Here is a 12,664-nt window from a genome sequence, read left to right as displayed (position 1 = left end):
ACTGAGGAGGAAATAAAGGCTGCAGTGTTTGACATTGGTGCTACAAAAGCTCTAGGACCTGACGGTTTTACTGGAGCTTTCTATCAGAATTTTTGGAGCACAACAAAGGAAGCAATTATACAAGAGGTTCATGAGTTCTTTGACCAAGGGGTCTTTGACAAGTCATTAAATCATACCAACATCTGTTTAATCCCTAAGACACCTGAAGCAAAGCATATGAGCGAGTTCCGGCCTATTGCATTATGCAATGTCAGCTACAAGATAATCTCCAAGGTTCTGGTTGGCAGATTAAAACATCATTTGCACGGTATCATCTCTGAAGAACAGGCTGCCTTTATCCCTGGTATCATCTCAGATAATGTGCTTAGTGCACATGAGCTTATCCATGCACTCAAGGTTAAACGGCGATGTGCAAATTCATATATGGCAATAAAAACGGACATCACCAAGGCTTATGATCGCCTTGAATGGGATTTTTTACAAGAAGCTATGTTTCGGTTTGGTTTTGATGTCAGATGGATTCAATGGGTCATGACTTGTGTCAGAACACCAACCTTTTCAGTTAACATAAACGGTAATCCCCAAGGCTTTATCCAACCAGAACGGGGCATTAGGCAAGGTGATCCACTTTCCCCCTATTTATTCATTCTCTGTGCTGAAGTTTTAAGTCATATGATGAAGAGGGCTGAGTCTCAAGGTTTGATTAAGGGAATGAAGATTAGCAACGCTAGTCCGTCAGTGAGTCATCTTCTTTTTGCAGATGACTCTTTATTTTTCTGTCAAGCAAATATTAGATCTTGTATTGCTATCAAAGACATTCTTTCATAATATGAGCAAGCCTCAGGACAACAAATCAACACGAGAAAGTCTGCATTAACGTTTGGTAAAAGGGTCTTGGAAGCTACCAAGACCCAGACACGACATCGTCTACAGATTTTCAATGATGGTGGGTGTGGTAAGTATTTGGGACTGCCAGAGCAGTTTGGTCGTAAAAAGAAAGAGCTCTTCCAGTATATCGTGGAGAAGGTTCAAAACAGAACAAAAGGATGGAATAATAAATTCCTATCTCAAGGTGGGAAGGAGATTTTGCTAAAGGCAATAGCACTTGCTATGCCGGTTTATACGATGAATTGTTTTAAGATTCCTAAAGGGATTTGTGAGGAAATAGAAAGAATCATAGCAAATTTCTGGTGCAATACTCAGCAAAATGGTAATGCAGTGCATTGGTTAGCATGGTATCGCTTAAAGTATATGAAGAAAGAAGGAGGGCTTGGTTTTCGAGATATAGAACGGTTCAATGAAGCTCTGCTTGGCAAACAAGCCTGGAGAATACTACAAAATCCAAACAGTCTCATGGCACGTATACTTAAAGGTCGTTACTTTGTTGATTCTAATATTTTGGAGGCTACGAGAGGAACACAGCCTTCTTTTGGATGGCAATCGCTATTATGTGGTCGTGATCTTCTTAAACAAGGTTTGCGTTTTACTATTAGCGACGGATTACGTATTAAGACATGGACTGATCCTTGGTTACCAGTACACCCACCTCGACCACCACGGTTAGCTCCAAATACACAGGATGACTTTTCCACAGTAAACACCCTCTTTATGCCAAACCGTAGCGGATGGAATGAGAGGTTAATCCGAGAGAAGATTCACCCGGATGATGTCAATCACGTTATTCGGATAAAGAAAAGTCCCTGGCAAAACCAAGACTATCTAGGTTGGCACTATACGGAAAATGGTCTCTACACAGTCAAGTCCGGCTATTGGCTCGCTACACATCTCCCAGAACAAGAATTTCATATAAGACCACCGTTTGGAAATCCACAGTTAAAATCAGAGATCTGGAAAACAAAGCTCCCTCCAAAATTCAAACACTTCCTCTGGCGTATGACTTCTCGTGCACTTGCTACAGGTGATGAACTAGTGCGAAGAACATCTCTTCTAACCCATATTGTAAACGGTGTGATCAGTTTGAAACTACTGAGCATCTCTTCTTCACATGCCCCCATGCTATGCAAATCTGGCGTTGCTCTAATATTCCTATCAGGAGTCTACTAAGTCCAGTTGAGCCGTTGGAAGACAAACTTAAGGGGATTCTAGAGTTTCATAAACAGAGAAGTCACTATGATCGACTCTCTCTTCTCCCATTTTGGATTATGTGGAATATATGGACATGTCGCAATAAGCTTATCTTCCAGAGGAAAAATCTTAGTTGGCAGAACTTGTTGAAAACAGCTCAACAAGAAACAGATGAATGGTTAGCTATCACCCCTTCAAGCCCACGAGATAATACCCAGGTCCCAAGTTCTATCCGCAGGGCTCGACGAGATAACTCTCCCTAGCAAAAACCACCATTTGGATGGGTTAAGTGCAATTATGATGGTAGCTTTTTAAATATAAACAGACAAGCAACAGCGGGTTGGATTGTGCGTGATGATCAAGGTCAGTTTATGGAGGCAGGTCAAGCCAGAGGGTCTAGAGTTATGTCAGCCTTTGAAGCAGAGTGTCAAAGCCTCATATTTGCTATGCAACAAGCGTGGAGCAATGGGTATAAGAATGTTATTTTTGAAGGTGATTGTCAAAGGTTGGTCAAGGCAATTAACTCTCCCTCTCTGCACTTTGATGTCTACAATTGGTTGCAAGAAATAAAAGGTTGATCGTCGAGATTTGATAATGTTATTTTCCGATGGACATCAAGGCAATCAAACTTGTTGGCGGACAAACTAGCTAAAGTCCAGCGTGAAAGGCCTATTGATCTCTCTTTATATTACTCAATTCCCCCTTGTATTTTGTCTGATTTTAACTCTGTATTTGCTAGTTCTTAATCAATGCAATTGAAGGGTTAAAAAAAATATATATATATTTTCCAAAACTAAAAATTCCATCCAATAATTAGGGCCCGTTCTATAAGTTCTCCAAGTGTTAAAAGAAAATTCCCACTATCTGAAGACCTAAAGCCCAAATACGCATATAAAAAAGCCCATTATCTTCATAGACCAAAGATACTAATTTAACCAGAGTGTTTGTAACTTGATCCACGCCGTCTCCATTGATTTTTTCTCTCCGTCTCTTCAAAAAAAATAACAAAATCCGACTGACACTGACCGTGAAACTTTCTCTCACTATCGTCGCGAAGAAGCACCATCATCGAATCGAATCGAATTCAGATCACACATCTTCGCCATGGATAACTCAGCTCCAGATTCGTTATCCAGATCGGAAACCGCCGTAACCTACGATTCACCTTATCCACTCTACGCCATGGCTTTCTCATCTCTCCGCGCCGCCAACACTTCCTCCGGCCACAGAATCGCCGTCGGAAGCTTCCTCGAAGATTACAACAACCGCATCGACATCCTCTCATTCGATTCCGATTCCATGACCGTGAAGCCTCTCCCGAATCTCTCCTTCGAGCATCCTTATCCTCCTACGAAGCTTATGTTCAGTCCTCCTTCTCTCCGTCGTCCTTCATCCGGAGATCTGCTCGCTTCTTCCGGCGATTTCCTCCGTCTCTGGGAGATTAACGAAGATTCTTCCACCGTTGAGCCTATCTCTGTTCTCAACAACAGCAAAACGAGTGAGTTCTGTGCGCCGTTGACCTCTTTTGATTGGAACGATGTTGAGCCGAAACGGCTCGGGACTTGTAGTATTGATACGACTTGTACGATTTGGGATATTGAGAAGTGTGTTGTTGAGACTCAGCTCATAGCTCATGATAAAGAGGTTCATGACATTGCTTGGGGAGAAGCTAGGGTTTTCGCATCCGTCTCCGCTGATGGATCCGTTAGGATCTTCGATTTACGCGATAAGGAACATTCTACGATCATCTACGAGAGTCCTCAGCCTGATACGCCTCTGTTAAGACTCGCTTGGAACAAGCAAGATCTTAGATACATGGCCACGATTTTGATGGATTCTAATAAGGTTGTGATACTTGATATTCGTTCGCCTACGATGCCTGTTGCGGAGCTTGAACGTCACCAGGCTAGTGTTAATGCTATAGCTTGGGCGCCACAGAGCTGTAAGCACATTTGCTCTGGTGGTGATGATACGCAGGCTCTTATTTGGGAGCTTCCGACTGTAGCTGGACCTAATGGGATTGATCCCATGTCTGTTTACTCGGCTGGTTCGGAGATTAACCAATTGCAGTGGTCCTCTTCGCAGCCTGATTGGATTGGCATTGCTTTCGCTAACAAAATGCAGCTCCTTAGAGTTTGAGGTTCGAGTTTCTGATTCGCTACATAACTGTGAAATAGATGAGTAATGGTTTATGTCGTGTTCTGCATTTGCCATTATAGATAGTCGTGTAGCTTAATTTGGTTCTAGTGATTCTTGATTGCAACACTAATTTGACACAAATAGGGTTTTAGGCTGACTATTATCCATTTCTTTGTTAATCACACTTTGTAGTACAAAACTATGGTGTCCAATAGATCTTGTTAGCAACAGGTTCCACAATTGCTGTAATGGGTGATAGTGTACTTGTCATGCATTGTCTCCTACCTAAGTTAATGTATGATATGATGAATTACTTACTGGTAACAAATACAATGCCGGTTAGGGTTTACCAAGGATCTGAGAATTGTTTCCGGATAACTCTCTTGTATATGTGCTTATACATATATACGTTTAGATTGCACAATAACATTGCATATTTATGTACACACATATGCAACCTACATTTGCTAATTATTACTATCCAATTCATTTGATTTGTCAGGTGCAGATGTGAAGTGATTTAGCATAGACCTGTATAATCGTCAGGTTCGTAAGATAATAGGTTTGGTGCATGCCCACGCTCGCTTCTTGCTCCGCAATGCCTCTGTATTTATTCTGGTTTTAACTAAAAACTGAATTCATTTGATGAACCAAATGCTACTATTATGATGTTATTATCTCTGTTTGTGTATAAACCCGACCAGAATATTATATTTGCGGTCTCTGGTGTTTAGATTCGGTAATTGGAGCTTAGTGGTGCAATGCGTTTTACTCTGTTGGACATTTCTAAGTTAAAGCGGTTCTTCTAAACAAAGCTATTGTGGTTTGTTTTGCCGGAATTAAAACTATTGTTTTTCTAAACAAAGCTATTGTGTTTGTTTTGTCGGAATTAAAACTATTGTTTAAGCTGTATATTATACATATCCGAACCCAAAAATTTAATCCGAACCCGATTCAAAATACCCGATCCGAACCTGAACCCAAACTTAAAAAAATCTAATTAGATGCTAATCTCTAAGAGATAATAGCAGAAGTCACCTCCTTGACAATCTGAGCCTTGAGCAAAAAGCACTTGTTCTTCTCAGCTTCCAACAAGTTGAAAAGCTTCTTAAGTCTCTTCCTAGTCTTGGAAGAAACAGACCTCAACTTGGCTTTTACAACTTCTTCATCACCTCCTAAACTGGTAAGCACCCCAAACACAAAAGATTGTTCCAACCAATCTCCATCATCATCAACCATCATCTCATCTTCCTTCTTCTCCTTCCCCCAAATACTCTCAGCAATTCCCAAACACCTTCGGTCATGCTCATCACCGTTCTTCTTGAGCTTGATATACTTGTTCTTCAGATTCCAAATTTTGGTTCTGACCTGATTGAAATCCGTGACCACGAAGCTGAATGAGCTTTTAACACTATCGTAAAAAGCCCTCAAGTCTTTAGGAAGTACTTCTCCCTCACAAGAGCTCTTGTAGTCCACCAATGCTTGAAGGCAAAGAATCTCATCTTCCTCCAACCAAATTCTAGTGAACGCGGCTTTCTTGGCGGTCTTTGCTCTTTTGGATGATGGAATCTCCTCAGCTGAATCAGAAAAGGCAGGAGTTGTCTCTGAGCTCACCACAACCACAACCGGAGCAGAAGCAGACTCTGTTTCGTGTTCTTCTTCTCCTTCAGACAAATCCTTCGCCGGAGCCGGATTCCTCGAACAAATACTTAAAACCATCCAAAGTTATATATTCCTAACAATATATTGAGTTAATTTACAAGTTTTGTAAGTAATTTTATAATCACTATTACAAGATATATTAGTTCATTTTTATATGTTATTTTGGATAGATTATATGATTCTAATTTTGAATTTGATGTCATTTTATGTTTTAGGAAGTCAAGAACTATCTGATTGTGAATTTGGTGGTTTGGTATTTAGAATTGTTTTTTTTTTTTTATGAATTCAATTTGGTTTGATAACTTTGGTTATTTGGATATATACTAAACTTCGTAAGCAATTCAGACAACTATTGCAAATATCAACTCATGCAAGTTTGAACGAATATATCACGCTATTTGGATATATACTAAATTTTTCATTTTTCATAATCTTAAGTGAAATATGATTTATATCTACATATACAAATGTATTATTTTCTAGTCATTGTATGTCACTAATTGTCAATTCTTATATCATTTATATTACACTATTTTCCTTATCATATTTGACTTTAATTAAATTTTTCTTTATATTATAACTTTTGACGTTTTTAAAAATATTTTTATTACAGTTGACTTCAATTTCTATATAATTATATGTTTAAAATGTATTACAATCTTTTTTATAAAGTATATTATTTACAGTAATAGACATTTGAGTAATGAGATATTTTAAAGAAATTATTAACTATAACCCTACAAGCATTGTTGTAGTATGCTTCCAAATTTTTGCATGACATTACAATTCATTCATGGACTTCTTAACTAACATTATCATATTTATTTTTTACAAAAATCTTCTATAATACTATTTCAACACGTAGTTGCACTATAAAATAAAAACGATAACAAAATTTTAGATTGGTAATTAATACATTCCCCCACATCACAAAATACCATTCGTTTGTAAATCATAAAAATAAAACACAAATTAAGATACGTCAAATTAATAAGTCTGGGCTCGATTAAGTTTACTTATTGTCTTATTATTGGAAAATACACTAATAATGATTACTAATTTTGAATTTTCTAAACAAATAAATAAACAAGAAAGTTTTATTCCTTTCGAAAATCTTTAAATCTCAAACACTATGCGTCACAACTGAGGTGTCTAAAGATTCTCCAAAACAGGTTGATATTAATTGTAGATAGTGCAACGAGGTAAGCCTTGTTATGCGCCACAGTGTTGGAAACAAGTGCAGCAAATGTGGTTTGTACAACACTATCGAATCTTAGCGTAATGTGCCTCAACAACGGGATTGCAGGCCTTTCCCATCAGCTGCTGATTTACCATTGAGCGAGTGGATTTCACCTGTCGAGCAATTATGTTTGTCTTTTTCTTTGTTCATTTTTCTTATGTTTGCTTTTTACTGTGTTTTATGTCAACCAAAACAGAGATAAAAAACATTTTCTTGTTTACTGCGTTTTATGTCAACCAATCGGATTCCAAAAACATTAAAATCAAAGCGAAAGCCCTCTTTCCATTCAAAAAAAAAAAAAAAAAAATCTCAAACACTATGCATAAGCTCATAAATTAAATATTTTAGTCTGAGAGAGGTTGATTTATGTTGTAAAAAGAATTACAATGTGAGTTTGAATTAAATTTGCATATTTCAACACAAAGCTTTGAACTGAATTTCAATGGAGACTTCTTTGTATATTAGACACAAAGATTTGAAATAAATAATGATAACTCGGTTTGCTTTTTTAAAAAAATTCCTTTAATAAGAATACGACTTTATATTATATTAAAAAAAATATAATAAGAAGACGACGCGTAGTTGGTCTCCAAATTTGCAATTGTAGTTTTCCTGTAATCCAAACGGCGCACTGTTTTAAAATTCGCAGCAGAGACAAAGAAAAAAAAAAAAAAGGTCCGAAATAAAAAAGACGAGCCAAGATTTGTATCTTCGTCGTCTCCGATGCTCAGCTCCATCACCGACGACAAGCCCGTCGCTTCAACTTGGCTCACCCGTCTCCGTTTAAACAGAGGACTAACCACCACCGAAGATGACGATGCTTCCGGTAATCCACTTACACTCGACGACTTCCTCCGCCGCAACCACCACACCGAAATCACCGGCACTAGTTCCGCCTCCGATTCACCTCCATCTGCTCCAATTCGTTCAGATCCAGAATTAGCTGAGAGTCCATCGGAAGATCCAAATCCCGGAGAATGGTACGGAGTGATGACCGATGTTCTCTCCGAGCTATTCAATTTCGACGGCGGTGGCGGCTCATCTAAATCCTCCACGATTCAAGGGAAGAAGAAGAAGCTACCTCGGAAACAATCAAACCCTAGGCATTGCTCTTTAGAGACTCCAGAAGAAGACGTTGTTGTTCCTTTGGCAAATCATCAGAAGATCACAGACGCGAATTGCGTCCCTAGCGTTCGTGAATTCGCGACTTCGTCGTCGCGTAGCTCATACAACAAGAAACCTCCGGCGAAAGAGATTAAGGAAAGGAGAAGAAGCGTTGTGGCGGAGGAGGAAGTTGAGGGAGTGGAAGAGGAAGAAGAAGAGAAAGGAGAGAAGGATTTAGTTGGGTTCTCGAGGAGTGAAGTGACGGTGATTGATACGAGCTTTAAGGTTTGGAAATCTGAGAAACTTGTGTTCAGGAGGAGGAATGTGTGGAAAGTGAGGGACAAGAAAGGTAAATCAAAGGTCGTTTCCAAGACTAAGAAGATGATGATGAAGAAGAAGAAGAAGAAGAAGAAGATGAAGAAGAAAAAGAGGAAATGTGATGATGATGATGATGGTGAGATTGCTAAGAAAAGCAAGAAGATGAAGAGTTCATCATCAGTTCCAGACAATGTGAGTGATTCCAATGGCTTTGATGCTGTATTGGATTAGGTCTCTGTAGTGTACATAGATTCAGAAGCCATGTAGCTTAGCTAAATCTGATATTTGTTGCTTGTTCGTTGCTTATAACATGATATGCCTCATCTTCGTTGCAGCATCTGCACCGTAGCGTCGAGGAGATATATGATGAACCAGAAAGCAGTAATGCCAGCCGACGGCAAGTTCATTTTAGCTGTATCAGGCTTTAATCTATGGCTTCTACTGTATATTATAGCTAATGGCATATCGTCTTTTCTTAACCAGGTTGCCCTCTAAGCCTAGAAAAGAAGGTTCTTTTGGTATACTACATACAAGCAAGAAGAATAGTGAAGCAGAGGCTCGAGGTTATCGGTCCTTGGCCTAACGGAGCCAGTAAACCAAACCAAGTTTTCTCATTTATGTATATGATGATAACTGTTGTATGATTATTATGTAACATTCTTGTTCATGAAAAAATGTATTGCTTTTATCTGATTTAAAGAGAATTAAGATCTTATTTCAGATTCGATTTCTTTTTATTGCAAAAGTATACAAAGAGTGGTTGGCCTTTTTTTTTTTTTTTATATACACTGACTTCCACAATCTTTGTTTCATTGTTATCTCAAGAACCCTAACTCCTCCACAGGCAACTGTAAGGAGAAAAGAGCTGATCGGTATCGCAGAGGCAATCTACTCTGCGAAAGAGTGTTCATTCAATTGCTCTGTTGGAAGCGGCTCAACCTTTTCCGCCTTCCCGTCTTTCTTTGGGATAATCAGACCGTACCCTCCTTCTTTTCTCTTGTACACTATGTTGATCTCACCTGCCAACCAAACCGATATCAAAATGTAAGTATTTTCTACTTTGTGGTTTAAGCAATCGTGGAAGAAACCAAAATATGTCACATGCATACCAGTTTCTTCGTTTTGGAAGCCATAGAAGTCATGCGCGACTAATTCCAGCTGCTCAACAGCCTCAGAGACAGTCAATGGTGGCATCTCAAAAGTCTTGGTACGGACAATCTATAGAAACCCACAGGAAAAGTTAAAACATCATCATCATAAGATCAGCAAATACCAAAGATAAGGTAAGTCTGAACCAACCTCCTTGATTAAATCATCCTCTTCTTCTCCTACGCTCGAGTCAGTACTGTCCTCAACATCATCCACAACCGGCTCAATCACTGGTTCTCTTACCTTCAATCTGTTGAAACCTTTCATGTGCCTTCCATGGTCAGAGTCCTTCTCCTTGATCTTCCTCAGCTTCCTCTGTATTATCGTTGATACCAAGTCGATACAAGCGTACACCGTCTCAGCATCTTCCTCAGCACGCACAACACCATGCTTCTTTGTAAACAGTGTCACCTGTAAAATACATTAACAACTGTGTCAGCTCCTACTATAACAGTTTATGGATTTGGACAGACATATGTCTCCTACACATAGTTGCCTCATCATCAAAACACCTTGCGTGAAAGAAATGAATTTCAACTTATCAAGACTCAACAAGTCGATTAGAATGACATGTATTTACCTCGCATCTACGGATCCTAGGTCCTTTCCCAAACTCTCCGCCCCGAACAGAGAGTCTAACATCAACTTCTCTGACGAGATGACTGTGTTTCTGAACAGATTTCCCTACTTTCTCCTCAACATGCTGCTTGATTGGCTCTGATAACTGTCACAACAATCTCACAATTAACCAAAATGATTGAAGTCAACAATCATTTTGGAGGTTGAACACATAATATCTACTTGACTAAGAGTCTCAAGAGTCACTATCTAAAAACCCAAAGTTCAAAACTGTCACAATTTCTCTTGTTAGATCTATCATAACCTAACACCAAAATCCTAACATCTCCCCTAAAGTTCAAAACTTTTCTAACAACCAATTCTCAAGAATCAAAATCCACTAAAATTAAACATTTTTTACTCGAAAATCCAATCAAATTTTAAAGCTTGTAGCAGCAGAATCCAAACCTCGAGGTTTTTGCCTTGGATGATCAACTTGACGGAAGCGAGAGGACCGTCCCACGACATTTTCACTGCTAATGAGCTTTTACAGGAACTGATTTTTACTTGTTTCCGATCATCGTAACCCATATGGCCGAGGAAATCTGACCGGAGCTTTTTCGAATCAGTCCGGCTCGAGCCAACCATTGAGACCACATTGGAAGAAGATGAGCACGTTGGCGTAGAGATGGAGACGGGGCAGTTGTGAAACTTAGTTTGAGAGAAACCTAAGAGTGTCGCCATTTGAGAGTGAGAGAGAGATTCACAGGACAGATCCTTATGTTTCCCTTTTGTGAGAGAAGTGAAAGAAGAGTGAACTAGTGAGGAAGGGAAGAGGGAAATATTTGGATAAGGTGAAAAAAATGGATAAGGATGCTGAGTTATGCAAAACGACAAGAGAGCAGTATTAGTAGATGACTATGGATTTAAAAAGATTAGAGAGAATAAACTTGTGTCAGAATTTATTGGTAAATAACGTTTTGTGAAGTGGCAAAAATACAAAAATATTCCTGTGTTATTTTGATTTTACAAAATGGAACATTTATCACTTAGGTGATCTAGTGTTATAAAACTTGATCTTCAAAAACATGATATATTAACATAATACATGTGATAGTTGTGTAAAATTAGTAAAATTCATGTGATTCTGTGATATAACATGATATATGAACAAATTATGTTAAAACTCATGTGATTATGTGAAATTAAATGATATATGGAAAAAAAACATCATGTGATTCTGTTTCATAACACGAAATTTTTATATGTGTTTTGAAAATCATATCTAATTTTAAATTTTACGTTGGCGAGTGGCAGAGAAATCCGACAAGAGGAGTAAACAAAGAATGGATTAGGATGAGAGAATAATATACTTCCAAAGAGAAAGAAAGAGGAAATTGGTGGTAAAGAGATTTCGATAATGGGAAAGGAAAAAAAAATATTACATTTGAGAGTGGTAGTAACAATATGAAAAATTAAGAGAAACTGAAGAGATTATGGATATAGTGATGGTGGCTGGTGGCTGGCCGCTGGCGTGAGGGAGGTGGGTATGGAAGAGAGAAGATGGCTGTGATTTTAGAAAAAGAGGAGAAAAAAAGAGAAAGAAAGAGAGAAAGGAGAGAAAGAAAGAGAAGAAGGAGAACTACGTAATTTCAAGACACATGGCAGACAGTCACACATGCCTCATAGTTAGTTTATGAATTATTTCTAAAAGTATAGTCATCTAGTATATATGCTCTTTACTAGATGAAAATGTGAAAAATTACAAACCCAAATATAAAATCAAATACTCTGATTTTCCTATAACATAGTTGCGATAGTTTTTCGAATGTTCGCCATGTGTTGTCCATCTGCATTCTCTGCTTCATCAAGCTCATAAGATGTATTGTCTTGATCTTCAATTTGAGTCTCTGTAAAATCTTCCACAAAATCTGCATTTGTAAAATTTGAAACTCTAATAAAATTACGAAGACCCATTGTTGCAATAATTACTCTATTTTGGATATCCATATCATATCTCAGAAAATCGGTTAAAATTCTCTCTTTCTTCTTCCACACTCCGAAAGTGCGTCCAATGATAGATCGAAGAGATGCATGAGACCTATTAAACAATTCTTTCTTATTTTTTGAAAGGGGACCAGTATAACTATGACATGTAATATCTCACAACTCTATTTCGTGTTTATCTATAAGGAGTTAAAAATTCTTGCTTATTAGGATACCAAGAGTCAACTACATAATACTTGTCTGTAGATGGTAATGGAAATTCAGAATCGCCATTTTGTGCAAGTGAAAGGACAGTTGTATCGTGACATGAACTCGATGCTCCATTCCATACGTATGTGAATAGCATATTCATATCACAAATTGCCATTATGTTGATGCTTGCATAGTCGTGTCTGTTCCAAT

At 38.2% G+C, this 12,664-nt stretch overlaps 3 protein-coding genes across 5 annotated transcripts; 2 read left to right on the top strand and 1 right to left on the bottom strand.

The window, feature by feature from the left end:
* The first annotated feature begins 3,007 nt into the window (after positions 1 to 3,007).
* Positions 3,008 to 5,038, top strand: LOC104770852 (protein TRANSPARENT TESTA GLABRA 1). Of its 2 annotated transcripts, none has more exons than XM_010495311.3 (2): positions 3,008 to 4,225; positions 4,727 to 5,038. In XM_010495311.3, exon 1 carries the CDS (start codon positions 3,190 to 3,192, stop codon positions 4,222 to 4,224), a length of 1,035 nt encoding a protein of 344 aa, XP_010493613.1. In that variant the 5' UTR covers positions 3,008 to 3,189; the 3' UTR covers position 4,225; positions 4,727 to 5,038. The 2 variants fall into 2 exon arrangements, with proteins under 2 accessions (XP_010493613.1, XP_010493614.1); XM_010495312.3 differs by having other exon boundaries at positions 3,045 to 4,225; positions 4,733 to 5,038.
* A 2,658-nt stretch (positions 5,039 to 7,696) lies between these two features.
* On the top strand, positions 7,697 to 9,268 carry LOC104770849 (uncharacterized). 2 transcript variants are annotated; one of them, XM_010495309.3, is made up of 3 exons: positions 7,697 to 8,740; positions 8,884 to 8,945; positions 9,032 to 9,268. In XM_010495309.3, exons 1-3 carry the CDS (start codon positions 7,850 to 7,852, stop codon positions 9,129 to 9,131), a joined length of 1,053 nt encoding a protein of 350 aa, XP_010493611.1. In that variant the 5' UTR covers positions 7,697 to 7,849; the 3' UTR covers positions 9,132 to 9,268. The 2 variants fall into 2 exon arrangements, 1 of the variants encoding a protein (XP_010493611.1); XR_764640.2 differs by having other exon boundaries at positions 7,724 to 8,779.
* Positions 9,242 to 11,826, bottom strand: LOC104770850 (ribosome-binding factor PSRP1, chloroplastic). The gene is made up of 5 exons (XM_010495310.3): positions 10,724 to 11,826; positions 10,278 to 10,421; positions 9,848 to 10,108; positions 9,658 to 9,766; positions 9,242 to 9,567 (listed from the first exon to the last, which is right to left on the bottom strand). Exons 1-5 carry the CDS (start codon positions 10,997 to 10,999, stop codon positions 9,437 to 9,439), a joined length of 921 nt encoding a protein of 306 aa, XP_010493612.1. The 5' UTR covers positions 11,000 to 11,826; the 3' UTR covers positions 9,242 to 9,436.
* Positions 11,827 to 12,664: the final 838 nt, after the last annotated feature.

Source organism: Camelina sativa, chromosome 20, assembly GCF_030686135.1.
Source record: "Camelina sativa cultivar CO46 ecotype springtype chromosome 20, ASM3068613v1".
Taxonomy (NCBI): domain Eukaryota; kingdom Viridiplantae; phylum Streptophyta; class Magnoliopsida; order Brassicales; family Brassicaceae; genus Camelina; species Camelina sativa.
The sequence above is the reverse complement of the archived record's forward strand: the minus strand, read 5'-3'. Positions and strand labels throughout refer to the sequence as shown.